This window comes from Clavelina lepadiformis, chromosome 2 (genome assembly GCF_947623445.1).
Source record: "Clavelina lepadiformis chromosome 2, kaClaLepa1.1, whole genome shotgun sequence".
NCBI lineage: Eukaryota > Metazoa > Chordata > Ascidiacea > Aplousobranchia > Clavelinidae > Clavelina > Clavelina lepadiformis.
Window position 1 is genome coordinate 19,300,812 of NC_135241.1, and position 26,930 is coordinate 19,327,741.

At 36.0% G+C, this 26,930-nt stretch overlaps 3 protein-coding genes and 1 long non-coding RNA gene across 5 annotated transcripts; 3 read left to right on the forward strand and 1 right to left on the reverse strand.

Annotated features, from left to right (window-relative positions):
• Window positions 1-451: 451 nt before the first annotated feature.
• Window positions 452-3,196, reverse strand: LOC143446887 (uncharacterized). The gene is made up of 3 exons (XR_013113985.1): window positions 1,637-3,196; window positions 1,461-1,560; window positions 452-881 (listed from the first exon to the last, which is right to left on the reverse strand). It is a non-coding gene; the product is annotated as an uncharacterized LOC143446887 (long non-coding RNA).
• Window positions 3,197-5,073: 1,877 nt separating this feature from the next.
• Window positions 5,074-20,277, forward strand: LOC143445190 (E3 ubiquitin-protein ligase NEDD4-like). 2 transcript variants are annotated; one of them, XM_076944110.1, is made up of 25 exons: window positions 5,074-5,301; window positions 5,542-5,621; window positions 5,729-5,828; window positions 6,027-6,065; window positions 6,195-6,248; window positions 13,001-13,057; window positions 13,150-13,205; window positions 13,398-13,491; window positions 13,719-13,846; window positions 14,048-14,276; window positions 14,404-14,524; window positions 15,087-15,244; window positions 15,477-15,556; window positions 15,785-15,917; window positions 16,071-16,125; window positions 16,282-16,340; window positions 16,454-16,525; window positions 16,609-16,838; window positions 17,317-17,438; window positions 17,553-17,623; window positions 17,690-17,859; window positions 17,934-17,994; window positions 18,349-18,516; window positions 18,626-18,795; window positions 18,962-20,277. In XM_076944110.1, exons 1-25 carry the CDS (start codon window positions 5,251-5,253, stop codon window positions 19,062-19,064), a joined length of 2,661 nt encoding a protein of 886 aa, XP_076800225.1. In that variant the 5' UTR covers window positions 5,074-5,250; the 3' UTR covers window positions 19,065-20,277. The 2 variants fall into 2 exon arrangements, with proteins under 2 accessions (XP_076800225.1, XP_076800226.1); XM_076944111.1 differs by having other exon boundaries at window positions 5,075-5,301; window positions 15,480-15,556.
• Window positions 20,278-22,138: 1,861 nt separating this feature from the next.
• On the forward strand, window positions 22,139-23,737 carry LOC143446555 (E3 ubiquitin-protein ligase rnf168-like). Its single transcript, XM_076946229.1, has one exon. It carries the CDS (start codon window positions 22,467-22,469, stop codon window positions 23,280-23,282), a length of 816 nt encoding a protein of 271 aa, XP_076802344.1. The 5' UTR covers window positions 22,139-22,466; the 3' UTR covers window positions 23,283-23,737.
• On the forward strand, window positions 23,634-26,901 carry LOC143446553 (mitochondrial import inner membrane translocase subunit TIM44-like). The gene is made up of 8 exons (XM_076946226.1): window positions 23,634-23,865; window positions 24,073-24,330; window positions 25,132-25,309; window positions 25,486-25,632; window positions 25,706-25,798; window positions 25,919-26,094; window positions 26,253-26,453; window positions 26,607-26,901. The coding sequence occupies exons 1-8, from the start codon at window positions 23,740-23,742 to the stop codon at window positions 26,724-26,726; spliced, it is 1,299 nt and encodes a 432-aa protein (XP_076802341.1). The 5' UTR covers window positions 23,634-23,739; the 3' UTR covers window positions 26,727-26,901.
• Window positions 26,902-26,930: the final 29 nt, after the last annotated feature.

A 26,930-nucleotide genomic window follows, 5' to 3' on the forward strand; every position in this document is an offset into this window, starting at 1 on the left:
GCAGTATATGGAATGCACGAACCAACAATACAACTTAACCTCGAGTTAAAATAATCTTACATATTTATACCTTTAAATATTTTGACCTAACCAATAAGAATTCCAAAACAAGAATGTGGAACATAAGAACATATTAAAAAATATCATACAAAATATTATGAATTTACAGTGCGATGATGTATTACAAAATAAAACTGCAATCTATATAATTTGTGTACTGGTATTACTGCAATTTTAATGCAATTACTCCACTTGACTTAATTCATTTTCATCTACTCCTGCTTGAGATAAGAGTTCGGCAATGTTCTTCTCCAAATCATCAATTCTACCTCCCATGTCATCAATACGATTAACAATATTTTCTGACATGCTCTGGAATTTGCCTTGCATATCCTGCAGAGTCTGCTGAACAAAGGTTGTCAGATCTTGAACGCTTTTTGGGTCGTTGTCAGCCATCTCTATTTAAAACAACTAGCAACAATTGCGGGCAAAACAGATAGATTACCAAACTTTAAATATCACTTGTTTTGCCTTATTCGACCTGCTCGTACAACGTTTAACAAATTTAAACCGATCCCAAACGGACACCGTTATTTACACTGACAACAAAAAACGTCCGTCCACTGAATCTACTTCTGTACTATACTTTGTACTCGGGCTCATACGCTTGTACAAGCCTTATACATAATGGAAGTATGCTACCGTTTTCGCGCTAGACTGAATGACAAATTTTATTAACAAAGCCTTTAATATCTTTTCATAAAAACCACAAGTGAGTGTGTAACAAAGATATTTACCTTCGTTTTAGGTAATCTCTTAGCGTCGTATTTGGTCAAAAGCCGGCTATTCAAACAAGAATAGCGTTCTACGTCTCCACAAACCTACAAAGAAATAACGCGTCTGAACAAGTGGTCTGTTTTCAAAGGCGGTCACTCGTATCCAAAAGAATGTCAGCGCGTAAGGGGGCGTTCAACTGTTTGCAGTGTGGGGTATTCTATGTTGAAATACAAGCAGAGTGTTTCACTCGACCTTTAAACGATAAAAGATATTGGAAATACTGAAGTTTTGATGCACATACCGCAATAGAGATAAAAATTAACCATTTGTATTTGAAGCTATAAATATCTGTTTTAGTTGCAGACCATCATTGATCTCTAAACCGTGAAACGATACGAAAAGGCGGAAACAATTCTCGCGGACATTCAAATTGAATTAACTTTTTCAGTGTGTAACTAATACACTGTGTGGCAACGTAGCAAGCGAACCTAGGTTTGATAAAAGTCTTAACAGGCAATTGTGTTGTAAGAGTAACGAATAAGCCTGGGTGTGAGCAGGGAGCTGCTATTTTCGATAAATGTGTTATGTTTATGCTGGTTGAATTCTTGTGCTTTAGTTGGACTTTGTCACGGCTCATGTCTCAACAGAACCAATAGCCTACATGGAAGCGAGATTCATAATACCTTCTCCAAAGACTTTACTAAGATTCGAACTTGGGATTGCGCGACGATATCCTAACTAACCACTGTAGTCACCGGGTTGACTGTTATGTAATCCAAGTGTCTGTCAAAATGAATGAGAAATGCACGCTGTGGAATTACCAATTCAATTTTTCGTTGAAAACGTCTCAGTGACAAACCTCTACTGATATGATTTCCTCAAACCACGTCTTCAGAATTCTGGAGACAGTTCCTGCTTTGGCTTAAAATTTGGTTTGTTCTGGGCACAAGCGATACAATCTTGGTGCCTAATCGTTTATTCAATGTTTAAGTTTGTTTAGTAAACCATGGGGTTTCCCAAAGCTTCGCGTCTGCGGATTTGATCGAGAAGCAAACAAAGTTTTGCCCGAAGATTTGAAATATCATATGTAAACGCAGAGTAGTTCAAAAAGCAATAGTGATCAACTTTATTTAAGGTAAAACGGTAGATACCTATGTTAATAGGTAGTTATACCCAGGGTCTGCTATACCTTTGTAGAGCTCGGCGACAATGACCGCTAGGTAGCGGCAGGGCAAAACGTTCATTTGCTTCAAAGTCCATCCGTGTTGTTCATATTTATTACACATCGCACAGTATTTCGAAATAGTTGACTTTTAAACACAAAAACACACGGTCGCTCTTTCGAGATGCCTCGTTTCCACATCCCACACAAAGTTATGTCGGCGTAGACTAATTCAGAAACGGCTATTTTGTCTACTGTGTAAAAAGCATTCTTTTTAAAAAGTGGAGATGTTTCACTAATTTCGGGTTACTTAGGGTGGACACGCACTTCTATCAATCATTTTATTTTTCGTCAAAACCACGGTGGGGCGAAAAATCAAGCCAGTTGTTACTAACACGCGCCAATAAACCGGAAAAAGTGACAAAGCCGAAAAGGCTTAAAACGTGCTCAAAAATCATTAAGGTAATAATTGCTGGTAACAACTAAAAGTCTAACACGGCCACTAAACCCATAATTAGTTAAATCATAAGTTGACAAAAGCGAAATTAAGCAGACGTGCAGGTGGTGTGTTCAAGCAACAGATGAATGAAAATCGCTTCAATGCTGTACATCAGTGTATGAGAAAAGAAAACCTACCGTAAAAGCATTCCGGTACTTAAGTTTTAGCATTTTTAACGCTGATTAATTGCTTACTGGTTATACTTTTATAAATTGTAAAAAAGTTTGGAATGCAACTCAAAATGGGAAAAAAGCTTTTTCTGACAACAGCGCCTTTTTCAATGTACTCGCTCCACGCCCACCAATATCGTATAAACCTGGCTACGCCCCTGATTAAAAGTAGAGTTTGGTTAAGTATTCGCATTGTTATAATCACTCATGATCATCTTCCATGCTTTCATCACATGTGGTCAAAGCATCATTTTTGACACTTTTTTATTTTCGTTTAGGTCTACACCCTTCACTTTTTTGATCACCCTCATCGTTGCTTTTACTCGGTTACACAGCAATTTTTCTTTTCCTATTTCACGACGTTTCGTCGTCAATTCCGTTCATATCTCTTAACATATTAATCACAGAGCTGAAAACACTGCTGCTGACATCCTCTATGCTTTCATTGCTGTTATTGTGACGTTGCAACGCAAAAGCTGACGTATGCTTAAAACGCATACTTTTCTGGAAGATTTCACTCTATTGAAATCCAACACCTTAGGGCTAGGTTGCAAATTACGCTTACTTATTGGTAGGTTACTTGGAACATTGTTGATCGTTCAACATCACCTCACCAGTAAATGCAGAGCTTAGCTAATCCGACATACCTAAAACTTTAGTAAAACTGGAATTTTTTCTTACCGTTAGTCAAAACTACGCCAACGAAATTTGCTACCAATGTTTTGCCCCAAGCCAAGAGCATTTCCATGATATTCAGTTACAACTTAAATGAGTTTGGAAGCTGGACTACAAATTTCTTCCTCTATACGGGTCTAAATACAACTTCACTGGTGTAATAAATTTATTATGGTCAGAAAATGTTAGAAGCTGCTTAAAACGATTTGAATAAAAAGAGCAAAAGGGAGGCTTCTGTTTAAGCAAAACACCGTATTTATTTATTTGTTTTTCAAGTCAAATGTTGAATTTGAAATATAAGATGTCTGTAACATAAAATGGATGTCAGTGAAGCGAAGACCCTCACTATAAATAACAAAGCCATAACAAAATTCCTTGACTGGATTTCGTGGTTAGGTTTGAGTTGTGGTAGTTTGATTTCTTGCCACCTCAGGCTTTATTTCATGACAAAGCGTCATGCTTGATTGAAAGTATGTTTAGCTGCAGTGATCTTTGATTTTTTTATGCTGTCGCAATGGTGTCCAGCTGATAGGCTGCTGACTGTTAATGGTTATCATTTAACATGCTGGCCCATATAACCTATTAGGCCTAGCTATTACACTATGCAAATGCAATAGTTCTTTAGTTGTACGTATATTTTCGTTACATACTTGGTACCACAGTCTGATTATATCAGGTGGTATGTTCACCCAAATGCCACAATTATGAAGTAGAGACTATTTTTTGATGTGGCTTAAAGTAGTGAAGCTATTTAACTCAACTGGGCTTAAGGAAAAATATTATAACATTTCATACATTCATCTCATAATTTAGACTAATGGTCTCAGCGAGGACAGTAGCTTCCAGGCAGGTATCACACTTTATATTACGGATCATTTTGGCGTCTGGTGCCCTCCTTGTATGTATGTTGTATGATGCATCAGACAAATCTGGCAAAGAAAGTTGGCTTCTGCACCCATTTTCTGGCATAGAATTGCTGTTTTGCACTATATTCTATATTACAAGTAGCCTATTATTTTGACATGGCGCAAATTTTGTTACATCATTTATCAGCTATTTATTCAGCGCACTGAAAGCAAACTTTCTAGTAGGGATTTGGCGTAAATCTTCTACTGTGGGGGTCAAGTATACAAATGTATCATGTCACATGATTGTACAATGTATACCTCTGCACTAGAATGATGATGATTAAATTACAAAGTCAAGGGTTTGTAGAATTTGAACTTGACGAAAATGGTAAATGTGTGTCTTTGATTATTATCATACATTCGAGCTCAGCAGTGGGTAATCTGCGGCCCACGCTTTTATTTTGTGATGCTTAATGTAATTAATACTGAACATAATCATGCATGTTTTTGTTAGGCAATCAGAATTATTTATTCTACCAATTATATTATTCATTGACTTAACTTAGATGGTACAGCTAAAGCCTATCCTATATGTATGTTCTCTGAGTTTATTTTTTTGTAACCACGAACAAGGCAATCCATATTATTATTTTATAAAAGAGAAAAGCAGTACAAGAGCTCGTGTTTGCTATAGCACCATTCTTTTCGCTCCCCACAGGCAATAGTGAATAAAAGAACAATACAAGCTACCACTGAAAATTTTTGTAGAGCTGGTAGCCTACAGATGGGACCAAATGACTTAACAAATTTATTATGACGTCATGAATTGTTATGACATGGCCTCATTGTGAAAACTCAACATACAATGCGGCTCTTGGGTCAAAAAGTTTTGTGCACCCGTTTTAGCTTTAGCTTGATTGAAAAGATAAAATGCGAAATAGTTTAACTATGATATGTTTTAGATTGTTTTAGAACTTTTAATTGTCATCGTGATCAATATCATGGATATTACTGTGTGAAATAGAACGAAGAGCAGTTGCTGTTCTCTCAATAAAAATTTTTTGTATGGTGTATTGATATACTGTTGGACTTACATCTGTGGATATCCATTGTTTGCCAATGGCTGGTTCAGATAATCAGTCAAATATCTATGGACATCAGACACAAGACGTTAGTTAAACTTTAATCAGTGTTTATGGAAAAGTATTTATGATGTGGCTGCTACTTTTTATGACTGGACAATCTGTCACATTATCTCTTAATAGTTCATGTGCACATTTTAAAAGACTGTTAAGAGTGTCACTTTCACTTTTTAGACTGTTAAGTTGTGTTTAGTTAACATGATATATATTGTTATAATTGTATAATTAATAGTTTATTAGTAGTAATTAGTAAACATATTTTTTTCAGGGAAATGTATCTTATCGCCTGGTGCGAATACAAGTGTTGTCTGGACATAGTCTGGCCAAAAAAGATATTTTTGGTGCCAGGTGAATTCGTGTATAATGGTAGTGTTGCACTTTTAATTGTAGATTTTGAATTTTTTGTTCGTTTTAAATGTTTCATAATTGTATGTTTTCGTTTTTTTCTCTTGCAGTGACCCCTATGTGACAGTATCATTGTATAAACCCAAGCGCTCAGGAGCAGGACATATATCGAAAATATATGCTTCTGTAAACACAAAAACAAAAAAGAAGGTATCTTATTGTTTATAATGAAAGTTGATAACATCGAATAAACTTTATTTCAAATTTATCTATCACAGACAGTCAAGCAGACACATACGGTTTTGATCATACACTAATTTGACTTTCTGCATAACTATATTACAATGATAATGTTGTTCGATGTTTAAAGCCGAAACAATTACATTAGCCTTTGTAATATTTTTATAGACTTTAAATCCTGTCTGGAATGAACAATTCACTTTTCGAGTAAGTATATATAGTACTGGTTTATTTTTCATGCTTCTGCAGTTTATTGCTGTAACCAAACTTCGTATATATGTAAATTTATTTTAAAGATTTACCACTTTTAAACTACAGCATATTACAATGTTTCAGGTCATTCCTCGTGAAAATCGGATTTTATTTGAAGTTTTTGATGAAAATCGCTTGGTAAGTGATCTGCTTAATAGTTTCTATTGTCAAATGTTTTAGTTGTTTGATAAATTATTTTATTGCCTCTGACGAAGAATAATCTTTTCCATTTCACGAATCAAATATATATATATCATACGAGTGATAAAAACACCATGTTAATTCAGTCTTAACAAATCTACCACATAGGCAACTAAAAACTTTGTTGTGGTGATGTCAATATGTCATGAAGTTTTACTTACATGTTATGAAAAGAGTTAGCCTGATTGTATTATCACGAAAACTTCTGGTGCTGATACCTATGGTATATAGTATTGTAGTGTTGTAATGAGCTCGTTGTGTTTGGAAAGTGTTTTTAAATGATATTCTCTTTACATAAGCGGCTGGGTAGAAAGCTGATGAACTGACAAGCAGTTTATTATAAGTAAAGGCGGGTCTTGGTATTAACTAGAATCAATGCAGTTTCTGTTTAAATGGGCTTGTTTAGTTTTGTATGCCAAAATATGCATTAAGCTATGTGTTTACTAAAATTTCTATATACTTCGGATAAATATGTAATTTATGATTCAAAGTCATACGCATTCCATTACAATGTGTTCATATGTTTGACCAGTTTTATTGCCATCATATTCTATACTACTTCATCTTTTATCACTGTGGAGAATGGCAAAATTATTTCACCCAGTGAATTATGTTATCCTAAAAGAATTTTGAGTACAATATGACATTGGCTATCCATATTTATGACATTATAGTAGCTGTGTAGTACTCAGCTTACACTGTTATTATGCTTTGAACGTGGTAAACTGGTAGTTTTGCCTTTCCACAGAACTTGATTCGTTGCCACCAGCATTTTAAAAGTCATTAATGTATTTTACCATATTTGCAGAACCTTTGTGGTTTGTTGGCACAGGCGTTTTTGTCCATTGCTTATATTGGCAATAGTTATGAAACCTACTACGATTTGGTGTATATTATGTAACTAGGATTTGCTTTCAGGAGGCAAACACTGGAAAGCCACAGTTGCAATACAATCAACATAGAAATAGAACCAATTGCAATTTGGTTTAAGAATTCACATACATTTGCGAATAGAATTAGATCAAGAAAGTGTTAAAACTATGTTGCTGGTTAAGGTTGAGACCTATTGTATTATTATTGGCCTTGTTTTTCTTTAAGTGTATTTCCTATTTTAATCCAAATCTTGATGTTGAATCCGACTTTAGTTTGGTTATCTACCTTTCTTGGGTTATATAAATGAGACCCACATACATGATATGAGATGACAAATTGACATTGGTCAATGATTAAAACACTATTTATCATTCATGCTTTATTTTGCTTAGTCATTACAAACACAATTGCTACATGCAACATGAACTTATCAAACGCACATATAATAGTGTTTCTGGTGCAATATTCAACTTAAGAATTTACTGGTAGAGTGGTATGGTAGTTTACTGGCTACCTTTCATATACTTTAGTACAACAACTTCCTGTCGTTATTTTTGTGTTTTCCAAATCGACTTCCAAATGGTCACCGCATTTTTCAAGCTTGCGTCATTAAATTACAGATAATCCCCGAGGTACTATCTTGATCTGTTTGTGCTTATATAATAATTGTCATTGCAACTTATAGCAATATTTTTGTGTAATGAAATGAAAAGAATTGTTCAGTTACAAAGAAATGACAGTAGCTTTTTTACTACTATCAAACCAGTTAACTTTAACAACATATATGCATGTTTAAAAATGTGTATAGGTTTGAAATTAAAAGTGGCACTTTGATATGAATTCATGTTAGCTTAGATTAATTAACATGGTTTTGAGAGACTTTATGCAGCTTTGGAAGTGACCAACAGTAAACATGCTTAGGGTTAAACAAAAAAAAATGTGACAACTTATTATTTACAACCAAGAACCCGGTTTACATGCTGCCACTGAATACTTGTTACTTTTGAGATATATTATACCTTGAATTGACTCGAAAGTTGTTATTAAAATTAAACAATATATATATATATATTTCTTCGACCTGGTGGTTCATAACATTGAAGTAATATGCATAATGCATCTGAATAGAGTAGACTTATTCAAAATCGTGGTTGTCCGAAATGGTCATACTATTTGTCTGGGATTTGATTTGCCTTGTTTAACTGCATAATTTTTAAGTGAATTCCACTCCCAATATAAAGGAAACATGCGCCGTTGCTATCAGTACTTTACAAACGGGATATTATGCAGGTTAGATGATCAACCACCGGCAACTGCTGAATGGACTTTTCGACCGACAATATCTGTGTAAACGTCATCCGCAGTAACTACACCTACATGTAGCTGCATTTTAAAGGCAGTCGTTCTTGGAATACACAAAACGTTTTACTTTTGGGCTACCCTATAAAGCTAACAAAATGAAAGGTGCATCCGTTTTTGATTCGTGAAGTTAAGAACAAGAAGGAAGAATGTGTACGTTTTTACCCGCGTTAGATTGTTGCAACCCAAACTGTATGAGTGACGTCATTCCTCCCGTGTCACTTGTGTTGTTATGATTCGGCGTCATGTGATGGCGTCATATCCGAAATCGGTGTGTACGTAATACGTATTATCCTTTTCATCCGACATTATACCCGAGAATTTACCACTAACATAGACTTTGTAATTGTCATATTTTCTATTCCAGCCGACAAACTTTGGCCAACGCGGCTGCTACATATGCCATTTAGGCGAGCATATTTCAATCAGAATTATCGACCAGAATGTACCTAATCGTTTTGGTATTCTCATCGTATGCATTGTAGATATGAAAAAGAATGGTGCTCGTTATTTCTAAAAGTCGAGTGCACTCAGTTGGGTTGTTTTACGTAAGCACCAACATCCAAATAAGGTGTTGTACTCAAAAAACGTTACGTCATAACAACAGTTCAGGAACGTCCAGTGTTTCAAACTATTATGTACAAGTCTGTTCTAAGCAACGCGATCCTGATCGTATTTCATTCAGTGAATATATTTGTATTTGTTTTGGTCGTTAGCCGTGCCTAGTGTCCAAGCCTTTATTTACCTCCGTTTACCTCACTGTGACGCTGTTTACTTAATTATTCCGAGAATTGGTCTTCTTATGGCAGAGATAGCGGAAATACCCAACTTGGGTTACATGATGCCCGAGTATTTCACTTTTACTCACTTAAGCGCTGTCGCTGTAAAACGATCGAAGTAAGGTAAGGTTTTGTGTTTTTGGCTCTGCAAATGTTCTGTTGTGAAACTGCTGCTTGTGCTACGTGCGTGTACCGGATATCCGCTTAACACGAAAATATGAAATCTTTGTGTTGTTATGATTTTGTAAGGCTCGTGTAAGCTGGAAGTACGAGTATCAGCTGAAGCCGCTCTCTTTATGAGATTGTTGTTTTTATTCTCATACAGTATTTGCATAGCAGGTGTTGGCATCTTCATGCACGCAACACCCCACTTACTCTTTCCCTAGTATCGATCGACGGCGCTAGTCTAAGCCATCGTTTTTATATCTAAGACTGGTTATTGTGTATAAACCTTTGTGAACTCTAACCTAGTATCAGCACACCCTTTTGGGAAGAACTGGTATTTGGGCATGCTTTGGTTTGCTATTAATACGCGTGGTTATGAAGTAGAGTCATACATCTTGTATAATTGCACATACTCGATTTTTTGGGGAAAAAAATATCCCATAAACTGCAACTACCCCAAAGTAACCTTCCATACGCAACGGAAAATTTTGGAAATATTTTGCTGCGGAAAGTTCCCAGTTTTCTCACTGTCTGTTTTCTACTAAGTCACATGGTTGAGTTTGATTTTGTGACGCATAACGACGCACGGTGTTCACGTGACCGCATTGCTGAAAATTCTTCATCAACTCGATCGGAGGATGACGTTATAAAAGAAATGGGCTTTTTTTGTATTTCGCTGTAAAATCTTTCAGTCCACAGCGCTAAGTATATCGTCAAGGTTACCCTAAATATTTTGGTCACGCGGTACACCTTTTTTAGCAGGCATTTTTTGCTTCGGTAACCCTAATGGTATTAATTTAGTAGACGTTTAAGTTCAGTAAATCCGGAATATAAAAGTATTGGTTTTCTTTGCAAGTTGGTGATCCGTTCAAAGATTATTTTGAGATCGGAATGTTTGTGATGCAAACACCGGTAAATAAATGTGCAAGTTTCAAAACGACGAATCTCCTGACTGTAAAACGTATAAACAGCAAATTCCCACTAATTGCATAAAGATAATTGAAAACCATGTTCTATGTCCAAATGCTCAATATCTCTCAGATTAAAGTTTTTTAGATTCAAATTCCGTTTTATTTAGCCGTTCCTGAACTTTACTTTTACAACACAAATTTGCTTGAAATATACGGTCGTTGTTAAGTACCACTGTACCATAGCGAAAAACGTCGAAATCTAGTAACAGTCATTTTCCGTGCTTGTATGTTGTTGTGTGTGCTGAAACAGAATGTTGTTTTGTCTGTTGTCTGACTTGGTTTGATGTTTCTCGAAAATTTCCCTATTAATGTAATGATACTTTCGAAGCCCGTTAAGCGTCCTGAATAAGCTAAATTCTACCGCTCAGTTCACGTTTTCTAAGTGCGTGTTATTTCCGGAAACGGTGTTATTACTATCACTACTATTTGTTGGTTTGGTTACCATTTATTCAGTCATATACTGTAAGTAAAGTAATCTCGACAAAAGTTGTAATGTTTAAGATGTCGCAAAGCATTTAGGCAATGTATTAAAATAACAGATTTTGTTATTTGATAACTTGTTCTCGTTATCTTCGATATTGCAACATAATTGTCAAACTTCTTACTAATGGCTGACACGACGCAGCAGGCAAGAAAGGTCGTATGTCACAAATTTCGTTCACAATTTGTAGTTTGTTTTCCCTAAGATAATAAAATCGTTATAAATTTCATAAATACACCTTCGTGATGAAGCCCAATTCATACATTCATGACCTGTTATTTTTGGAATAGCTTGCGGTAAACATTATTATCGTGTTAATGTGGGTGTGTAGAAAAACGACTTGTGTTGCAACTTGAATTTGTTAAAGCTTCAGTGGTGCGTTGCGCAATCTGTATCCTTTATTGCGGCTTTACGATTTAGGCTTTTTTGTCCTTTGTTTATGTTGTCTTCTTCCAGTCGGTTGGTATTGTTTCTTGTGTGCGATTGTGCAATATTCTGTCCACGCGATGCTGGTCCGATAACGCCTTTAGCCATTACTTGTTTATTTTGTGCTTACCAAGCACTTCAGCACATTTTGAGCCTGTAGTTGTAGAAGAAAAATTTTCTTTCACCATGTTATGACCTCACAAGGATCGCAGATCGAAGCTAATCTGACGTTGGTTATTAAAAACCGATATGTTGCGTGAATACGTCAGTCGAAACTTTATTGCAATGCGCCTTGTCCAATACAACTCCAACAAATAGCTGTCGCTATTGATCTCTTTCGACTTCTTTACTTACCCTGCGCTTAAACGTTCGGTAATCTCCGTGGTTATAGTGTGAGCGTGACAAGTGAGAACCATTGAATTACTCCAGTAATTTTGATGCAAAGCACAGATGGAGCTTTATTTAATTATCCAGCCGTTATCATTTTGCTTGCATTACGGGTTTCCACTGGCTTCATCTGGCGAACGCTGATCTTGCTGTTTTGCTTCTTTGCTGTTTTTTGTTCTGCATTTCAATAAATTAGTACTATGCTTGCAGCATTGAGTATTTTTCACAGCAAGAAATATGTTTTACAGTTAGAATTCAATGGCCTTTCAACGGCAAGCACATATCGCTCAGACACTTTTGTGTGGTATAAAATCGTCACATGGCGTTTTTGTGATGTTTGTAGACAAATTGAAACTTGTAGGTGAAAAGTAATACGTTTGTTAACTCTTAACAAAGTCACTTTTTTGACATTGTTGCTGGGGAACAGTACATGTTTTGCCACAATACTATCATTGTCATCTGTAGTATTTAAAAAAGTGTTAAATACGGTTTTCTGAGTTAAATCATTTACTTTTAAAAGTTATATTTTCAATAACATTCCATTGCTATGGAAATAGAAAATGCGATCATCTCTAAGTAGTTGGAAAGAGCATGATTTTGCTTTGTCAGGTTTCCAGCAGCCATTTGGTTGGTTATCTCTTATTTGTGTGCTGAGCATTCTTATTGTGGTTAATTGTGGAGGTTTCATGCAGCTGGGCTTAAAATTTCACTTTGAACAAACAAGTTCTTTTTTCTTTATTTAGTCGCAACTAAACCTACATGATTGTGTAAGTAGTTACAGAATGAAACTGCTTGATTAAAGATTTCAGATTTCTTGGCTATTGTACGAAGTTGTACACAGATTTATTATCTTATAAACTCTAATAAGTTTAATGAAAGTTTACTTCTAACTACAAATTCTTTAAAACAAATCTTTCATAAACAATACGTGAAACCAGGCCAGAAAATGACACTACTGTGTTGAATATTGGTGACATGAAATCAGATACACTATTGTTTCTAATGGTTGTTTCAATATTTTAATTTAAAGTAGTAACAAGAAACTCTTTATACACTAGATTTTACTTTCTGCATTTGTAGCATAATATCATGGCCTAAAAACTTGTCTTGACTTATTATGTGTATACATTTGGTTGTTAGCAAGTGCTTCAATGTATTCCATTTAATAAACTATATAAGTCTTCTGTGTTTTAAAAATAAAATATTTTGATAGTACAAGAATGATATGTGGTTGTGTCAAATTTATAGACTCGGGACGATTTTCTGGGACAAGTGGATATTCCTATTAATAGCACATATATTACAGTAAGTTGGCTGTTGATTTTTTTTGGATTTTAACGTCTGATGTTTCATAATTTTTCTTTTGTGAGTTGGTGATAACTTGCATGCATTGACAGAATGAAGATCCTAACACACCTCCCATTCACCGTGAATTTCCTCTTCGGCCCAGAAGGTAAAATAAGTTTACATGGAGCCACATATTGCTATTTTTTTGGTAGCAATATGGTGTAACCCGTCACTTCAGAATTGCTCTCTACATTACTTACTTTGGTTAATTTTCTTTCTTGCTTACTCACTTGTCCTGTAAATGCATTTGTTCATTCAATTCAATAGAAGCTGTGTTGACTTTTTAAACTCATTTTAGTTCAAAGTCAAGAGTGAAAGGACATTTGCGTCTGAAACTTTCATACATCGACGTCCCAGCATCTAGTGACAATCAGGACGACTCTCCTACTGAGGTGAGTTGATATTCTGAATGTTAAGTTAGTGATCACTATGAAGCCATGTGATGTGTTTTGTAAATGCTATCTTCAAACAAAGCTGTGTCATTTAGCTAAATGAGAAGTTCTTCAGTTGAAAAGGTTTATAAATTAAAAATTGTTCCTAAGAATAAGCTGAAAAAATTGCTTTGAACAAGAAAAATAAATAGAAGAACGGTAAAATAACTGAATAAAATAAAATTTAGGGTGACTGGGAGGTAGTCGATGATGAATCTTCGCTCCCAGAAGGATGGGGGGAGAGGCAAGATCATCTTGGAAGAATGTATTATGTACATCACAGCACCAGAACTGTGCAATGGAATCGACCAACTAGGTTTGCTACAAAGGGATTGTAATTTTGTTCTGAGATGTTCTGATCCAAGTAGATATTAACATATTTTTGAATTCATATTTGTTTGTTCTTGATTAAATTACACACAATGTCATAGATGTAGACGTTAACATATAGCTTGTCAATGAGTAGTTGTTGTTTTAATAACTGATAATTGCTAAAATGAGAAAACTCCAATGACAGAGCATCAGTGCCCGTCTCTTCATCGAGCACGTCATTCTCCAGTACAAGCTCCTCATCACCTCCGCAACAGCCACGGACAGCAAATGGATCCTCTCCTTCATCATCTTCGAGGAACGGCACTCCTATAACTGAAGTGGCAGCAAGACAGTTTCGACAACGAAGGCATATTAGTGAAGACGCCAGTGAGCTGCCTTCCACTTCGCAGACAAATAATAATGAAGATCAATTGGTAAGATAATTGATATATTTGATGGTCTCCTTTTGTAAATGATTTGCTCATATAATTGAACAACTTGCCTTTGGCTAATGTTTAACCCTGTGTAAGTAAAACCTCATCATTGGACCTTGTTATGAAGTGGGAGGTGATTGAAGAAACCTCTATAAGTGACGACTCTACTGACTCTCAGAGCGTAAATTCATCAGAAGCTGCACCTCCGACCAATGAAGAACCAGCCCAACTCACAAATGCTCCAACAAGTAAATTTACAGATTAAAATTTTGTCAAGGTGTTTTCCTTGTAGTTTTTCAATTGTTCTGAACTTCTGTTGTGTTATGAATCAGGAATAACTTGTGATTTGCTGAAGAGAAATGATAAATGACACTAAGTTTTGAGATTTGTTCAGGTCCAAGTTTGCTTAGTCTGGACTGAGCAACTAGCAGCAAGAAAGTCATGCTGAAACTTGTCACCTGTTTGATAAATGATAGAAATTGATACATTTATTGCTTTTGGTTGCTGAAATAACTAAATGTGCTGAATTCATTCCACAGTCTCCAAGGTTAATCCTGAATCTTTGGCATGTTTCGTTTTATTACTTTTTGCACCAGTAAAACACCTGTCTGCAAAATTCTTCTATGTCAGAACAATAACATGGTTTACATTTCATGCACAATATTTGGATTCCTGTTCGATTCCGTGCACCCTTAGGCATAGGCCTTAGAAATGTTTATTTAAAATAGCCTTGATAGGTTTAAATGCCGTCAAGGCAGTTCTGCGCCATTTATGTTCAATTTAAAGTTTTATTGCTTATATTTTGTGTAGATGCAACTTCGCAGTCTCAAGTCGTGGAGGCAGACGGCGATCAGCCCCTACCAGAAGGCTGGTCAGTACGAGTGGATCCGAAGAGCCAGAGAAAGTACTACGTTGATCATATCAAAAAGAAGACGCAGTGGAACCGACCAACTCTCGCCTCGACAGCAGTAAGGGGCTTTACATTTTACGGTGATGTGCCTTTTTATATCAACACAATGGCTGGTGTTGAACTGTTATACTATCGCAGTTTTTTAGGTTTTATTAATCCGTGTATCTCACGTTTGTGAAGGAAAGTTTTTTTTATTTATATCTAACATCTCTTGTCAATATTTTCTATTTGTGTGATAATCATTTGACATTAAATTTGTGTTTTGGATTATTTTTATCACCTTGCATCAGCAGAAGTCAAATAACACAAGATCAACCTCTTCGACACCAACCAATTCATCCAACTATCTTCCTAAGGGATGGGAAATGAAGTAAGGATTTGTGACATGAATTTATGTAACTATTGAAAGCGTTCTAATTTCAATCGTCCTCTCTGTTTGTTTGCATGTATATTGTATATTCTTACCTAATCATCAATGCTCTGCATTATTCATGTTTTTAAATGAGTGTAATATTTTATATATATATTCCGAAATAAGGCATGCTTTATAACTGCTAGTGAATACTCACTGACTAAGTCACCCTATGCCGTCTTCCAGGACTGCCCCTGGGGGTCGAGTGTTTTTCATTGACCATAATCGACAGATAACCACATGGACCGATCCGCGATCTAAGAGACCTCCACAGAAACGGGGAAATATTAAAAGTGCCAATGAACTCGGACCATTACCGGTGAGCATTATGCCAACGTGGATAACTGGATATACCATAGCAAGCTAGGAAATATTTTCAAGATTTGTGTCATTCACTTCACATACGAGGGATTTTCACTTGCGATTATGTTGAGTATATGAGACTGCAATGAATGTTTTGTTTTCATTGTAGGCTGGCTGGGAGGAAAGAATTCACACAGACGGGAGGATTTTCTTTGTTGATCACAGTAAGCTTTTTCACTTCTTTTATTATTTATAACTCATTTCAAAGCAATTGCAGTTAATTCAGTGATGGTCTCTTCAAAGCATGTTATACTATATAACCTTTTATTTATTGTCTTGGCGAGTACTAAATGTTTACGGGATGCTTCTTATATATTTAGTTAACCATAAAACCCAATGGGAAGATCCAAGATTGTTAAATCCAGAAATAACTGGACCGGTAAGTACACGTTTTTCTTCATATGTATGTAATTACTAATTAGTGAATTTCAACGGTTTAAGTCGCTGATTTAAGTCTTTATTTTCACTATTTCAATTTTTCTCTGAAACTAGGCTGTGCCTTATTCTCGGGACTATAAGCAAAAGTATGAGTTCTTCAAGAGCAAATTGGGCAAGACTGTACCTGTAAGTTAATTTTTTCAGCTTTGTGATTCGACCATTCATCAACAAACGAACAAACTTTTTCACCTACAATATTTACTTAACAGCGCGACATTCCGAATCGGTTTGAGATGAAGGTTGATCGAAAAACTATTCTAAATGATTCCTATCGAGCCATAACAAGAGTTAAGAAGGCAGATCTTCTAAAGGCCCGGCTTTGGATTGAATTCAACAAGGAAAAGGGCCTTGACTATGGAGGTGTAGCCAGAGAATGGTTCTACCTTCTGTCGAAGGAAATGTTCAATCCATATTATGGTTTATTTGAATATTCGGCCACGTAAGTTTTTAACAGAAGTCAAATGTCCGGTCAAATTTTTAATATTGTACGCGTGTATTTATGCAATGTTGTATATTATATGTATAATAGGATAGTTTTTGTTTATTTTGCTTTTTTTCAAGTCAACAGACTTGCTATTCTAAGTCACGTGTTATTTTTTTCTCTCACACTACTTACGCAGTCAGTAGCACAGGAATAAATAATTAATGCCATATCTTGGCCCAAAACCAACCGAAATTCATTTGTCGGATTCTAAGTAAGGCTCCTTGCCATTTCCAAACCAACTGCTAACAGATTGATTTTTTCCTAACACAGCGACCTTAAATAACCACAGCTATGCACCCCACAGATTGTAACATCTCTGAAATTAAGTTTCCTTCCGAAAAAGTTCATTTTTTGGCGAATTAAAACTTCGTCAATGTTGTCGTGTATAATATGTAACAAGCCAGTCGGTGAATGCAATTAAATTTCTTGGCAGTGACAACTACACCCTTCAGATCAATCCCAATTCAGGCCTGTGCAATGACGACCATTTCGAATGGTTCCGGTTTATTGGAAGAGTTGCGGGGATGGCGGTTTTTCACGGCAAGCTACTCGATGGTATGTTAGAAATTATTTCTCATGAACCAGAAAATTTTTATATCAAGTAATATCAAACAGACGCATCAAGTTAAATCAAACTTTAAAAACATTCAGCAAATTAATCCTTTTCAGCATTCTTCATACGTCCCTTCTACAAGATGATGTTGGGCAAACCTATTACTTTGCGGGACATGGAATCTGTGGTGAGTTTCAGCGACATGTGTCAACTAATAGAAAACCAAAGCTTCACATTCAACTGTTGTTTACAGGACAGTGAATATTACAATTCTCTGAAGTGGATTCTGGAAAATGACCCGACAGGCCTGGACCTCTATTTCACAGTCGACGAGGAACTGTTTGGTCAGATGAAGGTTAACGAACTGAAGCCAGGAGGTTCTGATATCCAAGTGACAGATGAAAACAAACGCGAGTATATTCAGTAAGTCGACCTTGTTTTGCGAGCGAAGCTGAGCTTTTTGAGCAGTTTGTTTATGGCCGTTCTTTGTCTTTCAGGCTCGTTATAAAATGGCGGTTTGTCTCCAGGGTGCAGGAACAGATGAAAGCGTTTTTGCAGGTACGCAATACGTACAATTGCATGTGTTATACGTACACTGGCTGGTCCCACATACACAGCTGTAGATAGCTTGTAAGCGTATAGATTTTCCGACAATTTCTAACATAATTTTGCGGATTTGGGATAATTTCGGCAATAGCTGTGGATTAATTTCCAGACATTGCCGTAATCGAAGGATCACGATGATTGTTATGTGCTTGCATTATTCTGGTGTTGGCGTTAAGGCAGGGACCTCATACAATAGAATTTTGTTGTCACAGCTCATTCGTTTTATCGCAACGCTAAAAACTTTGTTCTTGAAAAGGTGTGTAAATTTGTTGAAAACATAACTAAACAGTCTGAGTTTTTACACAGGGATTTAACGAGTTGATTCCGAGCAATTTGGTGAAAATATTTGATGAAAACGAACTTGAGTTACTAATGTGTGGGCTTGGTGACGTGGACGTTAATGATTGGAGAAAGAACACCAATTACAAGGGAGAATACTCGGCCAATCACATTGTGATCCAGTGGTTTTGGAAAGTGAGTCGAATTATTAAGTCACCATGATTCAATCTAACAGAGTCTTACTTTTTGGTATTCTGTAGTAATGGGCTGTGCTTTTTGTAAGTGCTATTTACCCTCTTTTTAGACAATTTTACTCATGGACCCGGAATTACGTGTTCGATTCCTGCAATTTGTCACGGGTACATCGAGGGTACCGATGAACGGTTTCGCTGAATTATGGGGTAGTAACGGACCCCAGTTATTTACAATTGAAAAATGGGGCACTGCTGAAAAACTTCCCCGGGCCCATACCTGGTAAGCGACGACCGTCCTAGCTAGAATCCAATGCTAATGATAATGCTAGAATAATAAAATAGCAATAATTAAAGTTGTTATTAGTAAATTACTATTTGTTAACTATTCTTCATTTCATTACTTGTTATTATGAAGTTGTCATGAACACTTACTTTTTTGTTCGTAGTTTCAATAGACTTGACCTACCCCCCTACCACTCGTTCGAAGAGCTACGCAAAAAGCTCCATCTCGCAATAGAAAGTACTCAAGGCTTTGAGGGAGTCGATTGATCATGCGCAGCCGGTGCTCTTATAAACTCTCTTAAAGTATTAATTTCTTACTCATTGACTTGCACTCGAAGGACGTTTCGCTCGGCGCCCTTACTTGACTTTGCGACTGTTCATGGCATCGTTTTAACCCAGCAAATACCGGTAGTCTGCCTTTTCCTGACTTTGACTATTGATTTAAGATGTACACGACTTTTTAAGGTGAAGTTGCTTGTTTTTATAATACTCTAACGTTGTATTTACCAGTTCATGCAAATTTAGTGATGCAGGCAAATAGGATAACAATACAAACTATAGGTGACGTGCTAGACGCGTTTGCACTGCGCTATATTCGTGCGCTTTTTTGATTTGTTGCTATTAAGAACATCAGTGTAATACAATATTTAGTCTTTTCGTGGCTCGAAACAACGGTAAATTTTTCGTTCTTTTAGTCATACAATATTTCATATTAACATTGCCCGGGTGTAAGAAAGGAATGTTTTAAAATCTAATTTATCCGCTTTTTATTGTGGTGTAGATTTTAAATTTGTTTGTTTGTTCATCGGAAACATGTTCTTAGGAAATTGCAACGTTTATACGTAAATAGACTCTAGCGATGGTGTACTGTTTCTATGGAATTTGGTCATGTGTGTCACACGTCTGCTTTTTTAAAACGTCTTAACCGAAACTGCTTCCAATAATTCGTGTGAACATAGATATTTAACGAAATATTACACATTTTGCGATTTTACTGATTTATAAACATCTTTAAATTCTTGTGGGTGACCTCTAGCAACCCATGCTTTAACTGTTAAAGCATGGGTTGTTAAAGTTTAACAGACGCTTTCATAGCAACGTTTGTATAAAGAATTTTTCAACGTGAAAATTAAGTATTTTCAATTGTATCAACGCAATACGTCGTACACAATTGCCTTCAATTTGTGTCCTGCTTAGACTAATTCGAAACATAGCATTATTGATGGTGTAGCTTGATCAAATTGTAGTTCAAAGTGTAGTATATCTTTGCTGTTTCTACAACAAGGCTATAATTTGAAAGTAACGCCTCAGGTATCCTATTTCAATTGAAACTGTTTTTAACTAATTAAGCTTATGATCTGGTACGTTGTTGTTATGGGCTTATTGTAAACAATTTCCAAGTGTTCGCTGGTTTCTGTGAAATCGAACAAATGACACTGAATATGCGACTAATACTGGCTAATAAATTAAAAACAAATTGCTTGATCTAAATTGCCAGAGACGTAGCGTATATGCAGGTAAATCAAGGCTGTAATAATATCACAGGACTAAAACCAAATTTGTCAAGAACCAAATCAAATCCGTAAAGTATTTCACCAAGTCATTTACATCAGATGTTGATGGTTTCTCATTTCTCTTATGGTGTGTTACCTGTTATTATCTATTCTAGGGTAAATCTTGTTTATGTTTTATACTTAGTTAAACGATTTGTCTGTTTTTGGCGTTATTACGTTAGCGGTCGAGGCTAATCGTAGAGCCCGGTGCCTGAATTTTTGTTGACCAAATTAAATAGACTTATTTTTGCTCGCAAGTAAGGGACCTAGTTTGCAATAGAAAGTTTTCAGGGGACAAACTTATTGTGTTATGCATGTTATTGGCAGTAAAAGAATATAAGTGCAAGTAGGAATTCCAAAAAGTTGAGGGGACATGTCCCCGTCCACCCCGGAAATAGGTCCCTGGCTTCTTGGCAATAAAGCATTAATTAGCGCTTGCTTCTATTTAATGGTTACTACGAACGGTTCCTTATTTCGAAAAGACTACAAAAATATATGAAACAAACCTATCGGAAAAAAGGACACAGTTATGCTCGGTAACCGGGACTCGAGTGGTAGGCAACACAATGCGGAATCATCATTGAGTTTAAGTGGTGCATGATTTTTCAGTTCAAAATTAAAGATTTTTATTATACTATATACATTACAAAATGCAGATTATGTCCAAGATCATTGAAGTGAGTTGTAATTGTTGCTAATAATAGATCTAATTCATACAAATATAGCCTACTTCATCTTAAAATAGATTGCAAAAGTATTTTCATTAATGAAATAAAACTAGGCTACTGTAACTTGATAATTTGTAAAATGGTAGGCTGCAGGCTTTACTACCCAAAGACTTACAGGTTGGCAACTCATATAGGATTGCTTAAATATTACAAGTAATTCAAAGTAAAACCGATTTTTGTATTGCCGGTGGCATGCCAATTTCATTCCGGGCATTGCGACGCAAAGGTTTGGCATATTACAGCAAAAGTTTTTCGCTCAAAAACCTCCGAGATTGCCCTCGGGTTCGGGGAATAATTACAAAATTACCAACTTAACTCACCAACAACAAAGCAATACGTACAAACTCAACGGGAATACAAGGTTTTTGATCATAGAACTTGCACAAAGTCATGCGAAATTTTTACGTCACAGTGCCCAGACCAATTTGGCACGACATCGGCGGACGAGCTTGCCAAGAATCCATAATATTTCTTCACGATTATGATTGTACTGCACGGTAACAATCATACCACCCGTGCAATCATAGCGCCCGATTTGCGTTGCATTCATTTTATAACTTTAGTAGGCTTAACGGGTAACTGAAGTTTTTCAACATAGTTTTAAAAAGGGATAAAAGGGAAATTACAAACAAAATTTTACTATCAGTTTTGTTTTACCAAATCGTGGTGATGTCATATATACACCTTTCCAACAATTTTATGAAAACGCTTTTGCCAAACACTTGTAAACGAAAAAAGGGCCACTTTCACATCCACGTATTTACGTATTTTCACGTATTTATAATGAAGCTTGGTTAACATCAAAGACACGCTAATAAAAGATAATTTGTTGAGTTGACAAAATTTACCGAGTTACTCATTTTGTTTACGTCAGAACATGAGGTTACCAACAAACAACCGCTCTAGTTTTCCCTTCCGCAATTTCTCAAAGTAAATGACATTAATTGAGCATTTTAGCTTATAAACCTTTAATTTGTGCGCCGTGCAAACTGTGCGCCATTATTTTCAAATCTGTGCGCCAAGGTCACAGGTCAAACAACCGCGAATCGGGCATGCTATTTGCACGGTGTTTCGTCATTCATAACAACGTAACGTAAACTAAAGCAGAGATTGTTAGCAAATTTTACGACAAACTGTCAGCCTCATAATAATAATTAAGCACTTACTTTGTGCATTCATTAGAATTTATTAATCTGTCGAAGTTATCATAGCCTACGTAGACTAGTAATTTTTTTGAATTAGAGGTACAGTTGTCGGGTCTAGTATACAAGTGCACGTGTTGTGATGATGACAGTAATTGCTTGGTCTAACTCTTGTTGTTGCGTCAGTTACAGTTATGTGATTGGTTTCAACGTAAACTGTTGTAGCCTAGATTAATTGAATGCGGAATGATGTTGTCATCGTCTAATATTGAAGAGAACACAATTATGTGTCCAATTTGTTTGGACGTATTTGTTGAACCTATCACGCTAATGTGTGATCATGAACTTTGTAAGCAGTGTTACAATGAACACTTCAATAAAGCTGATTTTCGTTGCCCAATGTGCAAGAAACGATTGAGCACTTGGGCCAGGAAAGCAGCATCAAGTGGCACTCTTGTTAACCAGTCAAAATGGAAATATATTCAAGAAAATTTTTCTGAACTTGTCCAAAAGCGATTAAATGGTGAAGAAACTGACACTTTTACTATAGTAACATCAAAACGTCTAATGATTGCAGAAACTGGAGAAGTTCACAATGAATATCTCGAAATGAAAGATAAATTTGAGAAGGAAAGACAAGCTCAAAAAGACGAAGAGGAATCTGCATCTCTGAAATTGATTGAGCAGTTGGTTAATGACGAAAAAGAAGAAGCTGAAAAAGTAAGGCAAAAACAGATTATACAAGATGAAAAATTAGCAACTGTGATCAGTGCTCAGTTAAATACACCTGTTTCTCCAAACACTGTTGGCAAGAAATTGCTGCGATCCACCACAACATCAGCTAAAAAGAGGAAAGCAAATTTAACTCCTGTTGTCAAGAGAAGAAATTCTATTGATAAGTACTGTGTTCGAAAACCTCCCTTTGAAAGTGAAAAAGAGAATAATGCGCTAAATAACATCATGTCTACAAGGCAGTTGTCTCCGTCTTCTCCTGAAAGTAATTACGAAAGCAACTCATCAGATGGAAAACGATGCAAAATAGCTTTAGATTTAAAAGACTAAGTTTATTTTCTATTTTTTTTGTATAGGTTATTGTGTTTATCTTCAAATTTGTTACAATATTCGCAATTTAAAAATGCTGTATTGAAAAGAGTGCTTCTACTTGTAGCAACCAGTTCTACAGTTTTTGTGACTAATGATATATATCACATTTATCTGACATGTAAAACTTATTCTTTGTTTTTGTTAAATACTTCCTGATTTTTTGTTTTGATTCCATGTTATGCTGTTTTTGCAACTTGAAACACTGCATGATGTTTTTTTGATATTTGTTTTTCAATGCATGAATAACTACAGGTAAATGTTCTTCTGTCTGTCACATATTATTTGTTTTGGATATAGTTTGTTACACTTTATAGAAACTGGAATATGAGGATTTTTGTTTGATTTTCTACCTGCAGTGTTTGTTTGTTCTGATTGTTCATTTTTACTATTCAACTTCTTAGTTTTACTTTCAGGTATGAATTATATAATTATGTTGAATGCGACTAGAGTAATTTCATCCAAGACCATAAGAAGATGTGCAGTGTTGCATCTGAAGGAAAGCCAAAATGCTGTTCTGGACTTTAGAATACCACAGAACCAAGTATGTATATCACTTACGTTATACCTGAATGTCTCAGGAAATTAATTCATTTTGGTGTTTTGGGTGTATCGTACACTTCATGAAAACATAAATACCATAGCTTCAACTGCTACTGGTGAAAAAACTGAAATGCAACGAGAAAATTGATTGTTGGTAAATTGTTGGATGAATGTTGCAAATAATTTAATCACGATCATATATTTCCAGATTCCCATTGTTACTAGAAGTTTTTCGAATCGGAAAGGATTTATTGAAAACCTAGTGGACACGATTAAACAAGAATACAATAAAGACACTGACTTGAAAGAAAACATTAAAAAATTTCGAAAGGAAGCGCAAGAGTTAGAAGACTCTGAGGCTTTAAAAAAAGCAAGACAAAAATTTGAAGACATAAGCAAAGAAACATCTCAAAATACAGAAGCAGTTCAAGAAGCTCTTGGAAAAGTGAAGAGCAAAATATCTGAGGTATGCCATACCTTAATTCTGGAATAAGTGACTTTCATGTAAAAAATATTATTTTGCTGCCTTTGAAATTTCAACATCAATTGAAGTCCAAAAACAAGTTGATCTTATATAAAAGAACACTACTCACTGAATATTCTGGTAAAATTGTTTTGAAAATTAAATCTTGGTTAGGAAATTATCGGCAAAAGAAAATCACAAAATTGACCTTAATTGTAACATAGATCAATGCTCTTTGTGATGTCATTGGTAGTCACAGACAACATTTGCAAATTCATAAATTTAGCAGTGCCTTATGCATATCACATTTGTGTGTGTTACAGTAGCTCCCAATAGCTTGATAGGCGAAAGCTTGTAACCCAACAGCAACCAGTATGGTACCGGTTTGACTGGTAACCTATGCGGTCCAAAGGATACCATAGCTCACAGACGCAAATGATTGAGCTACCAGTTTTTTTTTGTTAAAAACAAATCTAATTTATTCAATTCCAATGCTTCACGTTCACTTCTTCACATGACGCCGAATTGAACATAGGCTAAACTCCTATGACCTACACTCCTGACTTCAGTTGACTACCGCGCAAGGAAAGCAACAACAGCAGCATGTTGTCAAGCAACTTGACTAATATATGGCATAACAAGAGCATTGATCTACGTCACACGTCACATCCACGAATTATTTTTCAAAAATATTTTGCCAGGATGTTCAGTTAATAGTATTCTTCCATATAAAATCAACTTGTTTTTGGACTCGCCCCTTACTTTAAGCTTATTCTGCTCATTCAAATTAACTTCTATGTAAAGGCTGCCGAGGAAATTGGAAAATCTGATTTGGGCAAAGCTGCTGGTCGGCTCTCAGAAGGTATATCAGATGCGGCAAAGCAAGCTAGCGAAAGTGAAGCCGTTAAGAAAGTTCAGGCCGGCTTCCAAAGCATAGCACAAGGGTCAGGAGTTGCCCCATCCAGTTTATACCGAGCTCCAAGTAAGAAGATGTGATAGAAATAAATTGCCAAATAAGTAAACTCAAATTACCTACCCTGAGAGTGCTCTTTTGGCTAGGATTTATAAATGAATGTTATGGCCAGTGTTTTATCTTTCTTGTTGTATCCTGTGACAATAACCACTACCACAACATCATTTAACTCATTGCCCTATCAGGTGTCCTGCGAATGAGGAAAGAGGAGCTTGACCCAGTTGCAGAGAGAACAATCGAAGCAAATACAGATGCAACCAACCTTGTCATGCATAAAGATTCCGTCTGGAACCAACAATGGGAGTCTTTTAAGAATAGCAAAGTTGGTGAAAGTAAGTTTTCGTTTATATCTATAGTCGTATACATCAGCAATAGGTTTGTTGTCATCTCATTATTTTTGTATAGGAATCTCTGAAATGAAAATGCAATTTGATGAAAGTGACAACATTTTCATCCGTGGATCTCGTTTTGTAACAGATAGAATATCTGGCATAGCAGGTGACAATACTTTACTTTTCAAATAAGCCGATTCTGTAAAAAAGCTGATGTTGAAAAGTATTTAGTATTTTAGTTATGTTTTCTTAAAACACCCTTGGTCATGTATCGTTGTCTTCTCAGGTGGTTTGTTTGGTGGGACAGAAATTTCCAAGATAATGACTGAAATCGAACGAATCCAACCAGGATTTTCCGGACAAGCTTTCTTGGAAAGTTGTAGATACGACATCATTCCTAACGTTTTGGAAGCAATTGCGCACAGAAAGGATGAAATCATTAAAGATTGGTGCAGTGAAGCTGTAAGTCCGTTGCTGGTTTCAACAATGTCGTTGAATCATGTTCCTTGTTACCTACAAAATGTAGGCTAGTAGCAGTAACAACTGTACTATTGCGTTATCCATGGTAGGATCCCATCTTAATTATTTTTTTGTTTTTAATTTTAAAATTTCTTTCACAGCCTTATAACCAACTAATGTTCCCGGTAAAGCAAGCCGAGACAATTGGTTGCCGATACGAGGTCAAAATAATCGACCTTGACCACGTAGACATTGCAGGTGCCACGAAAGTGGACCAGGGTCCGGTCTTGGTTATTTCCTTTCAAACACAACAGATAAATGTGGTCCGCAATAAAAAAGGCGAAGTGGTGGATGGAGACGAGGTAATAAAAGTGAATTGTTTATTCGATGTTTGTGTTATCAGTTACACACACAAATGGTTGTTCTACTCTTTTACAAGGTAGTTCGAGTTTGTCTTTTCACAAATCTGCTTTTTGCTGTTTCTACAAACTAAAATACAATATTTATGTCTATAGAATCAGATCTTGAGAGTTTATCACGTTTGGGCTTTGTGCCGGGATTTGGAAGAGCTTGATCCCCGTGCTGCCTGGAAAATAATTGATCAGTCTTCATCATCCGCGCCCATGTTGTTATGACAACCGACCCAGAGCTTCTTGATTAGAACAATAAGATGCCCTTATTTTGTTGGGTTCCGACACTCCCGCCCCCGACTTAATTTACGATCGGTCTTACAATTTCGCGATATGCAATGCGACGGCTTTATACTCTGCGCCTGATGTTCCGGAAATAAAAGCCTTCCTTTTTGCTGTATTCGATTTTACTAAGGTTGTATCGGTTTC